The sequence below is a fragment of the Saccostrea cucullata genome, unplaced genomic scaffold, assembly GCF_032062105.1.
Source record: "Saccostrea cucullata isolate Sc308-1 unplaced genomic scaffold, CSIRO_AGI_Scuc_v1 ctg2219, whole genome shotgun sequence".
Lineage (NCBI taxonomy): Eukaryota > Metazoa > Mollusca > Bivalvia > Ostreida > Ostreidae > Saccostrea > Saccostrea cuccullata.
In genome coordinates, this window is record NW_026930392.1 from 254,007 (window position 1) to 275,601 (window position 21,595).

General features: G+C 34.9%; 1 protein-coding gene across 1 annotated transcript in view; it reads right to left on the reverse strand.

The window, feature by feature from the left end:
- LOC134228394 (cation-independent mannose-6-phosphate receptor-like) overlaps nucleotides 1–21,595 on the reverse strand; it is a 91,080-nt gene that overhangs the window by 10,925 nt on the left and 58,560 nt on the right. The window contains exons 30-41 of the mRNA XM_062710045.1: nucleotides 19,181–19,354; nucleotides 18,567–18,762; nucleotides 17,259–17,326; nucleotides 15,856–16,016; nucleotides 14,440–14,582; nucleotides 8,277–8,421; nucleotides 7,095–7,163; nucleotides 6,861–6,938; nucleotides 6,201–6,358; nucleotides 5,444–5,547; nucleotides 4,134–4,219; nucleotides 3,779–3,928 (exon numbers count right to left, since the gene is read on the reverse strand). Coding sequence (XP_062566029.1) covers nucleotides 3,779–3,928; nucleotides 4,134–4,219; nucleotides 5,444–5,547; nucleotides 6,201–6,358; nucleotides 6,861–6,938; nucleotides 7,095–7,163; nucleotides 8,277–8,421; nucleotides 14,440–14,582; nucleotides 15,856–16,016; nucleotides 17,259–17,326; nucleotides 18,567–18,762; nucleotides 19,181–19,354 — 1,532 coding nt within the window. The remainder of the gene's footprint in view (nucleotides 1–3,778; nucleotides 3,929–4,133; nucleotides 4,220–5,443; nucleotides 5,548–6,200; nucleotides 6,359–6,860; nucleotides 6,939–7,094; nucleotides 7,164–8,276; nucleotides 8,422–14,439; nucleotides 14,583–15,855; nucleotides 16,017–17,258; nucleotides 17,327–18,566; nucleotides 18,763–19,180; nucleotides 19,355–21,595) is intronic.

Below are 21,595 nucleotides of genomic sequence, written 5' to 3' on the forward strand. Positions count from 1 at the left end.
TTAAAACAAGCTGAAATAAAGTGAAATTGAATGATATGAAAGGAGTCGACATGATTTCAAACCCAATTTTCCATTTGTAACTATCGGAGTACACAACAGATTTTCAAATCGACATACCCGCTAATATCTGCGGACATGTGCTTGTAAATGAGGACTGGGCTACAAAATTTTAGACACAAAGTGACAAAGCTGGATGTAAACTGTTTATAACGTTAATAATAGTATATTTTAAAGTATTTTTTTAACGTTCAATGTTTATTATTATCGATAAAAATAATGAAGAAACAAAAGAGTGATGTTAAAAATAAAACGTACATAATAGTACATTACGTATCGCAAGACTTCCATCACTAATTATAATTATTTGCCGAAGCCCCTTTTCAATTACAATTTAAATAAAATACATTACATGGAATAGAGAAATAATTTTGCGTGAACAGTCCAAAGAAAGCGATCACAATTCAAAATGATTTATGCACCAGTGTTTCGAATTACGATTAAATGAGAGATCGGTGAAGTATTATTATTGATTCGATAAATTAAAAACATGATTTTCTATAAATTGATAGGTATTTGTACACAATGGATTTTAAACACGATCACAGACACTTGCATTGTTTACGACAAGGTGGCTGGTACACTAGTGACCTAGATAGACAGCGTGGGATTTGCGCGTTGGATTACATAACTGTTACAAAAACATCTAGGCGATCTTGTAGATCGCCAAATGTATACAACTAATGATCGTGAATTATTCGATGCATAAAGTTAAAATAACTTATCATTGTTATAATAATCAATGTAGAAAGATGGATTTAATATATTCCGTTTATGAAGACCTTTTCACTGTAAAACTAATTAATAATAAATAAAAAAGAAAGACTAATCGTTATAAATAATTTATTAGTGAACCGTAAAGCACGTATAAAGCCCTATTTAGAAAATTAACATTAAATACCATAGGATTTATTACTGATAGGAAGTTTGTGTAAATTATACACATGAAGAGGTCTGATTTCCTTTCCGAAAGAAAAACGCTACCTGTTTACCTGGCCTGCTTTCAACTACGTATTACGCAATACCCCCGGTGTAATCGAACACAAAACATTTTCATCAGATTAAAAAGGTGTCAAAGAACAATTTTGTTCATATAATCCAGATCGAAATATTTACCGTTTTTGAACTATAAAGCAAAAACTTTTAAGCTCCCTAAATCCCTAATCATAGGGGCCAGCCCCTTTTGAATAGAATTATATGAAAGCTCTTGCAATTATGCACAACTTTTGTTCAACATGTCTTAACAAAATATTTTTAGTTTTCAAGATAAAAAGGAAAACATGTGTAAATTTTCGCTCTTTTAGGCGTTCTATTTTTTGACCCCTGTATAGCGCCATTTTGAATAGAGAAATCGAAAAACAAAAATCGATGTGCACAACTTCAATCTTTCTGTTATCTAAAACCAGTAAAATTTCTGTCTCTGAGCCTTTGTCTGGAAATGAAAGCCTATAATTTTTCGTTTAAAGGGAAATAACTCAAAACCGGAAGTGACTTTTTGAAATTATCGACAGCATTCTGATAGAGTTTATTACCGTCTATAATGTCTGAAAATTTGAACAAAATCCATTGAGAAATGAGTGAGATATGAGGCCTCAAAGTTGGCGTCTAGGAAGAAAAAAAAAAAAAGAATAATAAGAATAATCTTAATCTTCAGAATCAGTAGAAGGTCTTCCGTTGGAAACGGAAGACCTTAATTACAATTACTTTGGAACTTTTATCATTACAATTACCATTACTCTCATTCAGAAAAGTAATTAATTAGATTACAATTACTTTGTCAAAGTAATGAATTACATTACACATTAGATTTTATCAGAGAAAAACACAAAACTAATATGACCACACTATTTACACCTATAAATTAACTTTCACACTTTTTGCTCGATTAATATGCTTTTCCTCAGATCTATAAATCAGAGTGGTATTTGGATTTTGGATTCATGTATCATGTTCATGTACTTTACCATTTCAATCAACAGTTGACAAAGAAACACTTTCAATGTTGTTTGTTCAATATCTGATGTTAATAATTTCCCTGTTGTTGTTTTTTTAATAAATTGTTTATTAAACATTTCCTTCTACATGTTTTATGTAAACTAATATTTAATTAACAGATAATGCTATAAATGTAAAATGAGTATTAAAATACTTAACGGATCAATTAGCACTTCTAATTAGCTGAACAGGAATAATCAATGAAGCTATAAATTAAACACAACCAAAGGTGATAATTACAAGTACACTGTATCTAAATACAGGATTTGAATTTTGAGGCCTTAAGCTACCAAAAATATCAGTATATTTATATTTGGCCTTAGTTTCTCTCTAGATCTATGTCTACAATAAATCCTACTAATTTTGTATCATGTTTACCAAGTCCATTTTACCAGAATGAAAAGGGGGAAAATAGAAAAATGTAATATGTATCTTAATTTAACAGGAAGTCTCACTCTACATGTATGAATGTCACTCTTTCGATACCTTTCTTTTTAAAAACCTAATGATTTCTTCTAATATTTTTTCTCTGGTTCTCTTCAATTGATTTTACAATTGTCTTGTCAAGAAGTTTTCTATTAAAACAATTATTTAGTATGTCTATCAATTACCATTTAATATATTTAAAAAAAATTGTAGGATATAGGATTTTAATTTTAAGACTAACATTATTAAATAAAATAAATAATCTCTTAGTGATATTTATTTGTTTCAGATTAAAAATAAACAAAAAAGACAAATATACAAAATGTAATTGAAATGTAATTGAAAAGTAATTGGTCATTACTGACATTTTTTTAAAGTAATGCATTACATTACAATTACTTGTAATTGAAAGATGGATCCATTACACATTACATCCCATTACTTTGAAAAAATGTAATGATTACAATGCATTACCATTACACATTACCATTACCCCAGGTCTGGTAATACCCCTGCTCTGATGAGAATATACACTATGACCACAATAATAAACACAAGTGCAGTTACTGGCAGATGCACAGGTAAATAGGAAGTTAATGTCAGATTCATACAAAAATTGATCCCACCATATGGCATGGCTCAACAAAGAGTGTGCTAGAATTTCAAGCATCTGCAATGAGTAGTTGCTGAGAAAAATGCAACGAAAATTTGTTATGTATGGTACGGACAGATGCACATAATAACCAAGAGGTTGACATCAGATTGCGACGAAAATTTGTTATGTATGGTTTGGACAGACACACATGATAACCAAGAAGCTGACAGCAGATTTGAAAAATAATGATTCCTGTATATGCATGCCTCAGCAAAGAATGTGCTAAAATGTCAAGCATCTGCCATGAGTAGTTGCTGAGAAAACTCAACCAAAAATTTGTTAGGCATAGACAAAGACAGCTAACCAGACGGACAGACACACAAGGGTAAAACAGTATACCCCCCTCTCCTCAAGAACAGGGGTATAATCAAATGGTATTTTCACATCTCTAACTGTTGAATAATGCTATCATCTCTAAAAATTAAATGGTGCAATCATCTCTCTATTGAATGAATAATCCCAGGAATGCTGATTCAGCACACGTTCATCTTAACTAAAAAGGCTTCACAGATGTGGTCTAAAACAATGATGGAACAACCAAAGCAACAAAATCACACACTTTAATTTTAAGTACATGTATGTTATGTGTTTGTGCATTCCTTAATATGCTTACAATAGATATGTGTCAATACTGTATTTACAGACCTTCTCTCCTTCTTATGGAACACGATCAGCAGCAGACATATAACAATGGCGGTAAGGAAGACAGCTACAATGGTGCCCACTGTTTTAGATTTGACACTGGATGATGATGTATGTGATGATGTCTTATCTCCTATAGGCTGAGGATTCACACTGTTAATAACCAGGTACACCATACAGTCCAATAATCACAGTACTTGTGGAAATTAATATTAATTAATCGATCATCATATTTTCTTAACACTTTATTTTCATGAAATAGTAAGAAATGATTACATGTAGTTGGTATTTTTAAAATATATTAGACAAAATATTTATAAATTCCGATTTATCTTGTATATAATTTTGAATAACTTACACAATGGGATGTGCACATGTGAAAGGGTTCTCCCAAGTAAACATGTATGTACAGTCCACCGAATCAAACAGAAATTCAGGGTTATTCTGTCAAAAAACAAAAAGTGGTGTCCAAAATAGTACTTGTTTTTTTTTCATATTAAAAATTATCACCCCCTTTAACCCCTATACTGTTTATATGATCAAACCACTCCCCTGGGGTTACTGTAAAACAGTGAAACTGTATAATACTGGTCACTTACCACTCCCCCAGGGTTACAGTGGAACTGTATAATACTGGTAACTTACAAGTACCACTCCCCCAGGATTACAGTGAAACTGTATAATACTGGTAACTTATCACTCCCCCAGGGTTACAGTGAAACTGTATAATACTGGCAACTTATCACTCCCCCAGGGTTACAGTGAAACTGTATAATACTTGTAACTTACCACTCCCCCAGGGTTACAGTGAAACTGTATAATACTGGTAACTTACCACTCCCCCAGGGTTACAGTGAAACTGTATTATACTGGAAACTTACCACTCCCCCAGGGTTACAGTGGAACTGTATAATACTGGTAACTTACCACTCCCCCAGGGTTACAGTGAAACTGTATAATACTGGTAACTTACCACTCCCCCAGGGTTACAGTGAAACTGTACAATACTGGTAACTTACGTGTACCATTCCCCCAGGGTTACAGTGAAACTGTATAATACTGGAAACTTACAACTCCCCCAGGATTACAGTGAAACTGTATAATACTGGCAACTTATCACTCCCCCAGGGTTACAGTGAAACTGTATAATACTGGTCACTTACCACTCCCCCAGGTTACAGTGGAACTGTATAATACTGGTAACTTACAACTCCCCCAGGGTTACAGTGGAACTGTATAATACTGGTAACTTACCACTCCCCCAGGGTTACAGTGGAACTGTATAATACTGGTAACTTACCACTCCCCCAGGGTTACAGTGGAACTGTATTATACTGGTAACTTACCACTCCCCTAGGGTTACAGTGGAACTGTATAATACTGGTAACTTACCACTCCACCAGGGTTACAGTGGAACTGTATAATACTTGTAACTTACCACTCCCCCAGGGTTACAGTGAAACTGTTTAATACTTGTAACATACCACTCCACCAGGGTTACAGTGGAACTGTAAAATACTGGTAACTTACCACTCCCCCAGGGTTACAGTGGAACTGTATAATACTGGTAACTTACCACTCCCCCAGGGTTATAGTGGAACTGTATAAAACTGGTGACTTACCACTCCCCCAGGGTTACAGTGGAACTGTATAATACTGGTAACTTACCACTCCACCAGGGTTACAGTGGAACTGTATTATACTGGTCACTTTCTTCTGAGGATCTTTATCACAGTTCCTTTTTGTTTTCAGCTCCACTTCTACAATGTCATCTGAAAAAAGACTCAAATTTTCAATAAAATTTCAGATTTATTCCAATATTAAACTCTGAGGCAATGACGGCAAATTTTTTTTATTTCCAGATTGGTCTCCATATATTCAAATTTTCATTGTGTAACATATGGGAGAGGAGAAAAATGCTTCAAACTAGAAAAGGATTTGAACCTGGGCCCTCTGAATCTCTAGTCAGGTGCTCTACCAACTGAGCTATCTGGCCATCAGCGATCAAACCAGGCTAACTGCCATGATCCTCCCTCCTTAAAGGTCTATGGCCCCAAAAGACCCCAACCCACGCTAATCCATGGCAGGCCTCTCACCTGTCAGTTCAAGGGCATGGCATGGCACCAAACGGAACAGAACAGGAGAAAATGCAGCAGAGCAGACCGGGATTTGAACCTGGGCCCCCTGAATCTCCGGTCAGGTGCTCTACCGACTGAGCTATCTGGCCACTGGCTGACCGCCACAATTGTATCAAAAACAAGATAAAACTTGCAAAACAGCTACCTCAAAATAGTTGCACACAGGCCCGAGAATCGTAACTTCCAATTTTAAGTGGCTAACTTCCATAATTAAAAGTGTATAAAACTTTAACCCTAACTTCAATATAAACTGTCACTCTGCCTTTGATATAAAACTTTCACCCTACCTTCAATATAGAACTGGCGGCCTGCTTTGAGTCCTACAGGTGTCTGTGTATCCTGGGACTTGTCTAGCTTACACACGACTGTCTGCCCAGAACAGGAGGTTCTCTCTCCTGACAAGTCAATCTGGTAATCTGTAGAGCCACCAGACACAGTGTACAGGCTGATAAAGAAGAAAAAACAGTGGACATTTCACAACTTTTACTGATGGGGATGTGTATACATTGACTTTTTTCTGTAGGGGGGTGGATTTTTCATTCAACATAAATTAATTGTTAAGTGGGCATAAATATGAAAATACTGAAAATGAAAATAAAAGTATCATTCAATGGACAATACAGATCATTTTAAACTTCATGAAAGAAAGATGCCAGATGTCACATGCATGAATTAGTTTATAAGACAATTTCCTTTCCTTTATTACACTAGGAAATGCACCTTCAAAACTGACTGAGAGGAGGAATAAATCCTCTAAAAATGATTGTAAATATACACCTTACTAATAGTCAAAATCTATAGTAAGAAAACAAAATAAACAAACCTTTCATTCTTAAAATGATAACATGCACTATGGACAATGATGTTTAATAAGAAGGCAAATTGCATTTTTAATAATTTATCCTTTATTCATAAGGAGCTATGCTACAAATTGTTAGACAACTTACCCATACAACTTAGTGATATTTATCATAGAACCAGATTTGGGGTCCATTATTTTGCCTTTGTCTTCTTGAACACTGTGTCTATAATGAAACAAATATTTACCCATTTCTTTTTAATTCAAAGCAAAAATTTCTTAAAGAGTCTTTTATTTTTATTTCTTTTATCATTTGACAATCATTGAAATGCTACCTTGTTTTACAGTTTCTTTATAATAATATAAAGAATAATTTTATTACCTCTCCACTTGGCAGGCAACGATGGACTTCCATTTGAACTCAAACACACAATCACGGGTACTGGAGAGTCTACAATATCAATAACAAGAAATGCGTAATACACGGGCAGCATATGCTCAGCCTCTGTAAATTAATTTTGAATTAATATAAATATTGATCATTTCAATTAATTTCTTATTTAGGGATGTCAAAATATTTATTTTCCTTAGTCAAACATTCGATTGCATTATTCGAACGATATTTGACTATTCAGAACATTTTTTTAAAACTCTTATCGATAGCGTATTTATACATCAAAAACTCTTTTCGCTACGCTATCGATGAGAGTTTTAAAAAAACATATGCTCAGCCTCTGTAAATTAATTTTGAATTAATGTAAATATTGAACATTTCAATTAATTTCTTATTTAGGGATGTCAAAATATTTATTTTCCTTAGTTTAACATTCGATTGCATTAATTGTCAGTAATTGAGACATAATTATCGCGGTATATTATTACAGTAACTGTACTTTCCATATATACAATGTGGAAATTTATTTATATACTGTGACTGTGTTGAAGCTCTTATTCGTCTGAGGGCAGATACTATGATGGTTTGAGGAATGACGCTTTATTAATTTTGAGTTAAAAATCACCTCCTTTTCCTGCATTTATTTAATATTCGAATGTCGTTTCATTATTCCATCATCGGTCCATTCGACTGACAGTTGAATAGTCGACTATTCGTTGACATCCCTATCTTTATTATAATTCAAAACTTCAAAAATGTCCTAAAACTAATTTAAGGACAAAAAATCGAGAGAAAAGTGAAAATATTTTTGTGTATTTGAATTATGATACTGTAATCACTTAATATTCATAGGGGTTTAATTTTTGTGGTTTTGAAGGTATGAAAGGACCCAAAAATTTACCTCCACCATGAAATGTATTTTTTTTTACAGATATAACTACTCAACAATCCTCCATCCATGAAATCAAATCCCCACAAACATATATTTTTCCTTAAACCACAAAAATTTGACCCCATGAAAATACGTGATTTTATAGTATAAATAAGTTAAATAAGTAAATGATCTGGAATTCTGATGCCCTCTGATTGGTTCATACTATCTATACAGCAGTCCAACGCTGTCCATCATCATTTCTGAAATGTGAATTATTCTATAACTGTGTTGATTACCTGGGAATGTACACTGGTCCCCCAACAGAATGACCACACTCAAACTGTATAACAGTTCTCGTCTTCAGGTTATCACTCCGTCTGTGTTTATTGGTGCAGGCTAAATCATCACTGGAATATTCAAGTTTTAATGTTTTCCCATCATCTGTCAAAATAAAAAAAAATAATGGATACAAATTCTGGAAAAATACATCTAACACTTTGGAAATCAGTGTGCACACACAACTCTTTTCTGCTCTCTTCATAAGCTCAGTCTAGGCTGAAAAATAACTAGCCTGAATGAGATACACTTACTGTATATTTAATTAAACAAGATGTGTTTAATTTGTGAAACACTGATAGCCCTGTATGGCAGCTTATGGCAAAAACTGAATTCTCTAGAATGCATGTCAAAATCCAAAGGTCAAAAGTGTTTGGTACCCAAATGAAGGTCTTGTTACAAGGAATACACATGTGAAATATGAAAGCCTTAGCTCTAACTGTTCAAAGTTTAGAACCAAGGTTAAAGTTTTAAATAAATAAGTGGGTCAAACTCTTAGGTCAAGGTAAACAAGAGGCCCAAGGGCCTTGAATCACTCTTCTGTTAAATTAGACAATCTATCCTAAGACCCAAGATGCATCAATTGACAAAGTTTGATGATTCTTAGCCAGTTAGGGCTGAAGATATTTAAATGTAACCACAGGGGCATCTTATCCACTCTGTTCTCTACTTCACATATAAAAATACACAAGGGAAGAATCGAAAGTAGCACACGATTTTTAAAAAAAGTCAAACAACAATTTACTTGAGAAAAGTTACACAAATCCTGAAAGGAACTAGCGCAAATAATGTCCTAGTACTTATCCAGGCTAAAATATTCCAGATATATCCATCGAAAATAGCTTTTATCCAACTAAAACCCTAGCTTTCTGCACAGTGTGAATCTCTACGCCCAAGAAAAGATAACTCACCCAGATGACAAAAGGGTAGTACCCGAGGCCTTCCGAGTGCCATTGGAAGACTTCGGGCACTACCCTATTGTCATCTGGGTGAGTTATCTTTTCTTGGGCGTAGAGATTCACACTGTGCAGAAAGCTGGGGTTTTAGTTGGATAAAAGCTATTTTCGATGGATATATCTGGAATATTTTAGCCTGGATAAGTACTAGGACATTATTTGCGCTAGTTCCTTTCAGGATTTGTGTAACTTTTCTCAAGTAAGTTGTTGTTTGACTTTTTTTAAAAATCGTGTGCTACTTTCGATTCTTCCCTTGTGTATTTTTATATGTGAAGTAGAGAACAGAGTGGATAAGATGCCCCTGTGATGTAACTATAAAATACTATAAGTAGGTCATGGTGACCTACTTTTTTGATTGAAATTTTCTGAGGACACAAGATGCATTAATTGACAAAGATTGATGATTCTAAGCCAATAAGTACTTGAGATATTCAAAAGTGGGTCACAATGACCTACTTATTGGTCAATATTCTCCGAAAACCCAAGGTGCATAAACTGACAAAGTTCAGTGCTCCAAGTCACACTTGCTCTCAGGTCGCAAAATGGCGACCTAAAAATTTTTTTGGTCGCCATTTCAGAATTTCTGGTCGCCATAATCAAATATTTCACTCGCCATAAAAAAAAATACACTTTGTAAATAAAACTTGATAATTTAAATAAGGATATGTATTATGTCTTTATTATATCATAGATTACTTATTACTGTGACTATAAAAATTTGCTAGGTTGAATGAAATATTTTTATTGAATACATGTACCCTTGTGGTTGTACAGAAGAACACAAGTAATCTGATTACAGAAATAAAATTTTATCAAATGAAAATACAAGCTTGACAGCTGTTGAGACAGGACTTTGCCTGCTGTTTGTCAGGTTTACTTACTACTACGTACCTAACCCATTACACAGTCATTATAAATGCCTCCAAAACACTCTTTATTAGGCCATAATAAATAAATTGCTAGATTCTCATCCGAATTTTTTTAAAAATCGAGACGGGCGGGCGGCTTTTATCTTATATTTTTTTATTTTTTCAATTTTGCAGATTTCTTATTGACCTGGTCAATCGGTGTAATTTCATCTACAATACCCGAATAAAATTCATTGTAAAGGTTCAATTATCTCTTACTTCACATCACCAATCTTTTTCAACCCATGACCCTTGTTTAAAATATATATATACGCATGTATTACAGCAATGACTATGTTTTCAGCTGTCAAAATCATGTCGATTTTCGCGGGATTTAAAACGAAAGTAGAATGGTAGATGAATATCAATCCCGATCAGAATTAAGACAAAGCAAAACAGAAATAAAAAAATCGAGGCGGGGGTATAAAATCGGGGCGGGCGGGGATGAGAATCTAGGAATATTTTTATTATGGCCTTAGCATGATAATACAATCATGATTCATTGTGATATGCAAGCAATTGGTCAAATGCTTCAATAACAAGGTCGGATCTTTTAAAGTGTACGAAGTTTGGGTGCCATTCTATCAGGAACATTATTTGTCCACGTCTCTGGTTCAGGTTCTATCAAACTTTGTACAGCATGCCATGCTGTCATAACATTACGTGATCTAAGTCCATGCAACGCTTTGTAAAGTGTATTTAAGTATATGTCTGCAAACATTTTCTTGATAGAGAATCTTTACAAATGAAATCTCGATCCCGATCTTAAAAATTGGACGTTTTCAGCCCAAATTTTCTCAGTCGCGAAAATGCAAGTGTGTTTTCATTTCTAGTCGCAAAATCAATTTTTTGGTCGCAAATGCGACCATTTTAGTCGCAACTTGGAGCACTGAAGTTTGACAATTCTAAGCCAATATTTACCCTAGAATACTTAAATATAGCCATAAATGTCACAAGTAGGTCACCGTGACCTATATTTTGATCATCATTCTCCGAGAACCCAAGATGCATCAAATAACAAAGTTTGATGATTTTAAACCAATAAGTACCCGAAATACCTAAACATAGCCATAAAATGACAAAAGTAGGTCACTGTGACATACTTTTTGACCTACTTTTTGGTCGACATTCTCCGAAAACCCGAGATGCATCTACTGAAGTTTAATGATTCTAAGCCAATCAATACCTGAGATATTCAAAAGTGGGTCACCATGACCTACTTTTTGGTCAACATGCTCCGAAAACCTAAGATGCATAAAATAACAAAATTTGATGATTCTAAACCAATTAATACCTGAGATACATAAAACTAGCTAGCTGCAATAATTTAGCCCTCTCCGATTTTTTTTTTTTTTTTTTTGGGAGAGGGCTACAACTCCTTAGGATCTTTCTAATGGCGCAGAGCGGGAGTGGATCGCTCCCGCACGGATTTCGTCTCAAATTGTCTGTAAACAGCTATTTTATTTATATGCCTTACCTGAACTTCCAAAATGTAGTTATCCCATACATAAATCGAACATGAAATATACAGAACAATCAATATATCAGTATTTTTCGTGTATGTCAACATCACAACTTAAATTTATCTGCCATGTTTACTGACCTTGACAGATTTTATTTTGAGACAGCCAATGAGATTAAGGATCTACAGGGAGCGGATTTCTTTGGAATTACCTTATTTTAAGCCTAAATATCGCTGTTTACGAAAGAATGACACATGGAATGATTTTATTCATCGATGTTTAGTGTTACTATTCATCACAATTATTTATTTACCTCGACATTTGCTTTATTGAGTTATTCAAAATTTCAAGCGCAACTCTCACTACGTCACGCGTGAACTGTCATGGCTGCGAAATAAGCGAGAAGAAATCACACAGATTTATTTTACATGGTTTTCGCGTTTAACGAGCTATGATGTCGACAGTGAATAAAAATCTCGTCTTATTAGAAGTAAGTTGAATGTAAAAACAATTTATTCGGCCTGCAGTCGCTCGTATTTAAAAAATATTTTTGCACCATTACGGAGATGCTATGGAATTGTAGCCCTCTCCAGAAAATATCAGATAAAAAAAAATCGGAGAGGGCTACATTATTGCAGCTAAAAACTAGCCATAAAATGTCAAAAATAGGTCACTGTGACCTACTTTTTGGTCGACATGCTCCGAAGACCCAAGATGCATCAAATGACAAAGTTTGATGATTCTAAGCCAATAAGTACCTGAGTTACTAAAATATAGCCCAAAAATGTCAAAAGTAGGTCACTGTGACCTACTTTTTGTTTTGGTCGTTAATCTCCGAAAACCCAAGATGCATCAACTAACAAATTTTAATGATTCTAAGCCAATTAGTACCCGAGATACTTAAATCTAGCCATAAAATGTCGAAAGTAGGTCACTGTGACCTACTTTTTGGTCGACATGCTCCGAAGACCCAAGATGCATCGAATGACAAAGTTTGATGATTCTAAGCCAATAAGTACCTGAGATACTAAAATATAGCCCAAAAATGTCAAAAGTAGGTCACTGTGACCTACTTTTTGTTTTGGTCGTTAATCTCCGAAAACCCAAGATGCATCAACTAACAAACTTTAATGATTCTAAGCCAATTAGTACCCGAGATACTTTAATCTAGCCATAAAATGTCGAAAGTAGGTCACAGTGACCTACTTTTTGGTCGACATTTTCTGAAGACCAAAAATGCATCAACTGACAAAATTTGATGATCATAGGTCTAATAGTATTCAAAATATGCCTTATAAACAATTTGAAAACAAATGCCTGCACAGTTCAAAAAGTAGGTCACAGTGACCTACTTTTTGATAAATATGTTTTAAGGCCTCTAGATGCATCAACTTACAAGATTTGGTGATTCTAAACCTCTCGGTGTATGAAATAATGGGACTAAATGTTTTAGAAAAGATTAGCCATAAAATTTAAAAAGTAGGTCACGATGACCTACTTTTAAGTTGATGTTGTTAGTGGACCCAAGATGCACCAACTGACAAAGTTTTATGATCATAGGCCTTAAAGTGTCCAAAATATGCCTCCAAATCAATTTGAAAACAAAAGCCCGTAAAATTTAAAAAGTAGGTCACCGTGACCTACTTTTGTATTAACATGATGTCAAGTCCTGAGATGCATCAACTTACAAGATTTGATGATCCTAGTCTTTATAGTCAGCAAAATATCAACGTTTTTAATAGATGTAAATTTTGGTCAACTTTGAAGTGACCTTGAGACCACGCCCTTTGCCCCAGGGTCATGCCTTGAACAATTTTTAATCTTCAACATATCCCGACCCTTGTATGTAAGTTTGGTGAAAATCTGCCTGGTGGTTCTGGAGAAGAAGATTTTTTAGCAACCAGTACTTTTGGTTTTATTTTCGGGATTATCTCCCCTTGTTTTAGGGTCCCACCCCTAATTTTAGTATAAATGGTAGCCCTTGGGCCAAGGATACCCTGTGACAAATTTGACAATAATTGGCCAAGGGGTTCTTGAGTTATGGCCCATATTCTAAAAAGTTAACACACACCGCACAAATGGCCATAGCATTAGCTCTTTGAGCCTTTGGCTCAGAAGAGCTAAAAAGAATTAAAGGTCTTTTCACAATATATTAAATACATACTGTAGATGTACTTTTTTCCACAGTGTCATAATTATGTGGAATCTCAATTTCTGTTGAATACGCAGGTAGAAAATTACACTGATTTCTTAGACCGTCCCTATATACCTTACATGTATATTAACTGGACAAATTTCCGCATAAATTTGTGATTGCGTACAGAGCATAAATTAATACCTCGCAGAAAAAAGTACTTCTACAGTATATGAAGTATGAAAGCCCTAGCTCCAGCTATTCAAAAGTTATGGCCATGGTTAAAGTGTGTGTTTTTTATTAAAGTAGGTCAAATTTCAAGGTCATGGTCAAATTTGGTGGTACCCAAAGAAAGGTCTTGTCACAAGGAATACAAGTGTGAAATATGAAATTCATAACCTCACCTTCTCAATAGTTATGGTCTAAGTTACAGTTGACAACAGACAGACAGAGGAACAGACTAACAGGACAAATACAATAAACCCCTGGGATCTTTCGATCTGGGGGCATAAAAATATGCTGACTGAAAGTTCTCTTATCTTGGCACCAGGCTACTTTACTTGGTACAATAGTGGGAAACAGCTAGATTGTAATAAAATTACTCAAACTGACAATGCAATCAAGAAGATTAACAGGAATAATATGTCACATGACTGACATACCCCCTATAACAAGGCTCTGTGAGGTGACCATTCCCAGACTGTGAACCCTGCCATCTGGAGTACGGCGACACACCGCAGACTGGTCAGAACAGCTCCCTGTACCCGGCCCATTGTGAACACCCTGACAAATGTTTATCCAGTAACTACAAAGGAACATAATTTAATTCTGGTTGTAATGCTGTATTTGATTTGCGGTTCATAAAGCATAAACTGCCCCAACCCAGTTTATACCGTATAAAATGGGTAGCTATTAATTCATTCCTTTAATAAAGAGATACTTACTATAGAAACAAAATGATAAAAACAAACCATAAATTTATAACACTTTTGTTTAACACAGTTTTTCCATCCAATTAGAAATTATATGAAAATTGAAAATCATAATGGAATTATTTTTGTCATGAACATTGTTTCATCCATGCAATATTAATCAACAGGTGATCATACTTGCCAACCTCCAGCATGTAAAAATCTGGTCATGACCAGATTTGGAAAGTAAAAAATCTGGTCATAACGCGTAAAGACATTCACGACATATTTACCATGATTAAATTTTATACATATATATATATACAAAGTATTTGTGTATTGGGAATTTTTTTTTATTGAAAAAGGATTTAATTTACTATGACAAAAAATTCATAGATAATTTGATTTAATTTACATGTTAAAAATGAGAATTGAAGGTTTCATATTTGAGTATTGACCTGAAGTAAGTGTGCATTTAAAAAAAAACAAAAAACTTTTCAGTTTCTGCTAAATTTGAAAGTATACCAATTTCAGTTTTGATCGAAGTTATTTTTCCTCTCTCATAATTAACTAACTACTGCAATATGTTTTAAATGTGAATTTAGGCCTACACTGTCTTCGATCACTTTATATTATCTAGAATGAAAGTTTTTTTTTTTCCAAGATTCTTTGATATGTACATAAATATCGTTTCTCTTTTTTCTTGGTTCAATCAGAGACGTTTGTTTGGTTCAATTTGTTCCTGTTGGCCCTGATAACGATCTAGTTCTATCGGAAGCCATTTTAATTGACTTCAAACATTGATTTGTCAAAACATTTCACCCAGTTAATTGTTCACACCTGCACTGATAATTAATCCATCGGCATTGTTTACGTAGATTTAAGCTTGGGTTGTAACTGGAAATTAAAAGTGCAACCTAATTTACGAACCAAATCCGGAAATCGGGAGATTTTCGGGCTGTTCAGCAAAAATCGGGTGATAAGCATGACCCGCCGGGTCATAAAAAATAATCGGGTTACGGGTTGAAAAATCGGGTGTGACCCGACGAAATCGGGTGAGTTGGCAAGTATGCAGGTGATGAATGTATGTGTACTAAGCTACTACATTTTATGATACAGGTGTACACTTATCACAGACCACTAATTCTGATTGTTGAACACACTCACGTGTTTCCTTGTGCATCTGTTAAGTTCCAGCTTCCCTGTTGCCGTGACAACACACTGAGATCATATACATGTCCATGTTTGGCCACCGTACACTGGTCAGCTATGGTGGGGCACACAGCCCTGGTACCCCAGTGAAATGTCCCCTGACACTCACTGGTGAACTGAAATGAGTGTTCAGCTTGTCATTTACTTATTGTCACATATCTTGTTATCTCATAATTGTTGTATACATTGTTACCAACCTAACCGGGACAGTAATAGCGAGCGCAGCGAGTGTCGCGAAGCGAGCTCAATAGACTAACGTGTATGAACAGAGGAAATTCGGATTGAAATCTGTACATACGTCAGCCAAATTTCTCTGTGCAACATTCCCAGAATTCCTGCACTACCCAATGTCCTTTGCGCGAATAAATCAAAAATAGTAAAAAAATTAAAGGAACATTGTTTCTTACCGAAATTGTAACGAAATGATTTTGCCTTACCTTATTAAAAAAAATACCCCCATGCTACAACACCAGCCTTCATCTTGCCCTTCGGAAATGATACAAATGACGTCACCGGAAACTTACGAATTTTGACGAAGTTATGTCGGTTGCTTCCCTGAGACTCGGAAAACATGTTGCGGTGCATAGCAACATTGTGGCTAAAACATAGCAACAGCTTACTTGAAAAGAACGATTTAATGCAATCTCTTTTCCATAAAACTAGCGTTTGCGTCCTAAGTCAACAGAACTTTTTATCTGACGTCATACTTTCGTCACTTCAACGGTTCGGGTATTTCCGATTTTGTCGGAAACTTCCGAGAAGTTTGGAATCTCGATCCCAATGCTTGGGAAATGATTTCTTTTTATTGTTTTGTTTTATTCTTTTTGCTTTCTTTTTCTTGAATGATAGACAGTACATGTGTATGTTTATGATAGTAAATAAACTGCGCTCGCCCCAACGGTCACACCGTAAAACATATTACATTCTTGCTTTTAAGTTATATATTATGAATTGTACAACACTATATGAACATTAACCGTTGTTTTGTTTGTTAAAATGAAGGGAGAAACAATTAAGAAAAGATTAAAAGAGAGTTAGACTCTTTTTGTGTGAAAGCATTTATAATTAATGAAGACTTTCAAGTTCATTAAATCATGACATCCTGGAATAATTCCACAAGGTAGAGCTGATTCAAATTTATTCAAATCATGTCCACTGGAGTTAAGTGGGGCCACAAAAGAAGATCAAATTTATACATTGAAATACAGTTTGAACATTTAAACTGACACAAAAATACAAAAGTTATGTAAATTGAGGAGAAAATCTTATGGTCCTTTGCTTTTTATATCAAAGTAATTCTCTCCAACAAATGACTGATTGGTCAACTAATTCTACTCTCTATAAACAGAGGCTCTTACTGTGATGGTGGGAGTTCCTGGGTAAGTGTACAACTCACACTCAAAGTTGATGACTCCCTGGCTGTTACCTGTATACAAACATAATTAACATAATTAATGACATTCTCTGGTATAAACAACAGGGACTTATTCTGCAGTTTGAATTCTGAGCTTTGTGGCAACGCACTTTAAAAAAATTACGCAATTTGAAAAAAATTTTCAAAGTGCGTTAAAATTGGGACAAAATCAAGGCACTTTGAAAATGTTTTTCAAAGTGCGTTAAATTTGGGACACACTCAATGCACTTTGAAAAAAATTTTCAAAGTGCTTTAAGAGTGTATATATGCATTTTTTACCGCGGGGACATATTACGCACTTTGAAAAAATATGCATAAAACAAAAAATTCTAGACTTACATTTAAGTAATTGAGAGAATCAATTTGTAATAATTATATCTTTCGAAAAACTTTTAAATTTACATGTACTCATTTAACCTCATTGAGAACAAGGAGAAGTAGAGGGTCTCTCAGCTTAACTCTTTTTTTCTTATACATTGTATATAGCCGTCGGTAGCAAATTGAAAGTGGACCCCCCCCCCCCCCCCCCCCCCCCCCCCCCCCCCCCCCCCCCCCCAAGGTAAGCCCAATTTTCAATGTGCCTATAATAATTATATGTATATCTTTGCAAAACAGTTGTGTGTCCAATCCCCCTACCCCTTCCGGTACCGATGCCTATGTTACACCCACATATATGCATTTGCATAACAAGTACGACGTTGAAAACTTTCAATAAATTTTAGTTTACATAAAATGCACGCAAACTGGAAAAAAATAATTACAGTAAAACATTTCAGAGAGAAAAGAATTTTCAAAGCATAGAAAAATCAAAAGCTCACACTTTCACATCCTGAAGTGACCTCATCCCCAAAGAATTTATCAAACAGGTTAAATTATTTATCATACCTAAGAATATTGACCAAGCCATACACATTTTTTCAAGTTTTAATATGGTCGATATTAACGCACTTTGAGAAGAAATTTTATTTTTTCAAAGTGCGTTAATTTGGTCCCAAATTTAACGCACTTTGAAAAAAAATTTTAAAGTGCGTAATTTTTCAAAGTGTGTTGTAACAGAGCTTGTACTCGAACAAGGATGTAGATTTCATAAACATTACTCCCTATGGCCATTGCAAGAGTTTAAGTCAAAATTCAGATGAAATGTAATGAGCCCATTTCATCTTCATGGCTTCACGGCAATAAAACTTAGACATGCTCACTTTTGATCTCATTTTTAATTTCACAAAACAAATATGCAGAGAAAAAGTAAGACCTTGACAGTCCTCTCCGTTGTTGTAGACCAGTTTCAGCTGTTCCTCACTAGAGATAAACTGACCAGTAGTGACCTTGCCATAACCATGACCTTTGACCCCATTCCAGCGACAAATGGAGGAATCTTCACAACCAGAATAATTGGCACCAAAACCTTCACAGAGATTTATCAAGTACTTCACACCATTTCTGGTCAGCTAAAAGAAAGAATGAACATTGAGTATAACACACATCCCTGACATGTTTGCTACAGCCGCTGTTGTAACTTAACATTAATAGAGTAATAGGATACATTTTCAAGATTCGTATCTGCAGTGCACTTGCAGACAAACTGTTAGCTGCATAATCTAGAAATGACTTTTTGAATATTTTAACAGAACACAATTTCTTTCATTTTATAAAAAGAATAAAAGAACAACTTAAAACTGAATACATGTATTAAGAAAATTTTATCACATAATGATCATAATCAGTAATGGAGAGTGCAATCAAAGTAACTTTATTTAAAAAAATTTCAAACAAAAAAAAATGATTGGGTATTTCAATTGCTTTCTCAAAATTAAGAAAAAAGCAAAAACTTTAATTTCGAAGCAATGATTGAGGTAAAAATTTCACCTGAATTGGCTGATTGGTTTTGAGGCCTGTCAGATTATAGGTGGCCCTTGTGATGGGGTCCATATAGACACAATTGCCTTTAGGAACCTCAGTCTTGTTTCTCTCACATACAACATTGGTGTCCCACTCAAATATATACTGACATCCATTTACATACTCCAGCTTTGGCACACCCTAAAAAGTCAAAGTACAATCCGATTATCCAGGGTTTGTAATGATCATAATTAAATTCAGATACTGTAAAACGAGGGCGCATATGTATTTTAGCACAATGCAAGTGTGGATGTATTGGCCCAAATAAATTTTGGTGCTTGCACTTGTCATCAAAATATATAAATATGATATTGTTTTCTTTAATCCACGCCCGTATTTGATTTTTTGGTTAGTCAAGCACGGAAACACAATAGCACTCCCGTATATACTGGTAAGTAATCATTTGTCAACTTAACTGTGGTGTTGCAATCACATGGACGTGGCATAATGTCGATTTTATTTTGTTATTTTTTTTTAAATAAAAGAAAACGTGGAGTACTTGCGCATTTTATTCATATTAAAACAATGCATGCTTAGAAAGAAAGTTACTTGGATAAACGGTAATCATAATCAGGCATTATCTTCAAACTCAATCGCCATGCTTGATTGCACTGTTTACCTCGAGGCGATAGATGATTGACACGACATTAACTTGAAGGTGCTAATGATAAGGATAGTTCAATTAAATTATAATTTGGCAGAACTTTCTCGATTTATCCTACAGTGCTAGTGTGTATATAAAAATCCAAGGACCTTTCGACATTACATAATCGCGTGTTCCGGTTTATATGTATACTTATGTGAATGCTTTGAACACACACAAAAAATAATATTTAGAGATCCGTTAGCACAAAATAAATTTTAGCGCTCAGAGGCTCTTGCACCAAAGGCGCTAAAATTAGTAGTGCGCCATATAATCTCGTTTTACAGTATTCACTAAAAGATTTCTCAAATAGAATATCTCAACAAAAACAAGAGGCCCAGTGGCCACAGCGCTCACCTGAGCACATTGGCTTGGAGAAAGCACATATCAGATCAGGGTTCATATGCATAAAAATTGTTATTCTGCTAAGTATATGCTCAAGTGCTGATTTACCTTAAGCAGAGTGACGTTTTTTACTTAGTACGTCACTTAACATTGTAAGTGGATTGCATGACGTTTCTTATTCTTACTTATATGTCTTAGAATTAGCTTAAAGTTAAACAACCCCTCACCTTGTCTAAAGTTTTTAAGCATTTTGCTTACCACAGCAAAATGGCTGCAAGACAGCAAAGACAACGCCGTGTTTTTAAGCCGAGATTAGATCCCTTTACGGAATACAATGCTGTAGGACTTATCACACGCTACCGTTTTGATAGACAAGGAATTGAACATATCGGGACGCTGATTGACGATTTCGTTTCACCAGCAACAAGTCGAAATTGTAGCATACCAACTAATTTACAAGTCATGATTGCTCTTCACTATTTCGCAACAGGAAAATTGCAGTTATGTAACGGGGCTGACTTCGGAATTCACCAATCCACCGTGTCGAGGAATTTTCTTATTATCGTTAAATAAACGCGTTAGATGTAAACATTCCTCCAGTGTCCAGTTCGGTTTACGTTTTTTCTCTGCCATACTCAGACGATGATGATGACGTAGAACGGGAGATTCAATATCGTCAAAACCCGCAATGACGTCACACCATTGTGTGACGTTTTATTTTAAGCAAGAAGTGATATGCTTTGCTAAGATGCACTAAGTAAGGCACGTAGAATTTTTATGCATGGAACATAAAGTATGCTTCTTAGTTAAGCAGTTTGATTTGGGAATAAGTATAGTACTTAAGAAAAATTCTTTGATTTTTTATGCATACGAACCCAGAACTGCAAGTTTACTGAAGTTGGGGGGGGGGGGGGGGGGGGGGGGCTTGAATTTTAACCCCCCAGGGGATCATGAATTGAACAAACTTGAATCTACACTACCTGAGGATGATTTCATATAAATATTACTAATCATGGCTTTGAAGTACTTGAAAAGAAGATTTTAAAAGGTTTCCCTATATATTTAAAACTTTGGTCGGCCATTTTGACCCCACCCCAGCCCTGGGGGTAATGATTTGTACAAACTTGAATCTACACTACCTGAGGATAATTTCACATGAGTTTCATTTTTCCTGTCTCAATGGTTCTTGAGAAGAAGATTTTTAAAGATTTTTCCTATATATTCCTATATAAAAGTTTGATCGGCCATATTGGCCCCACCCTACCCCTAGGGGTCATGATTTGAACAAATTTGAATCTACACTACCTGAGGATGATTCAACATGAGTTTCATCTTTCCTGGCCCAGTGGTTCTTGAGAAGAAGATTTTTAAAGATTTTTCCTATATATTCCTAT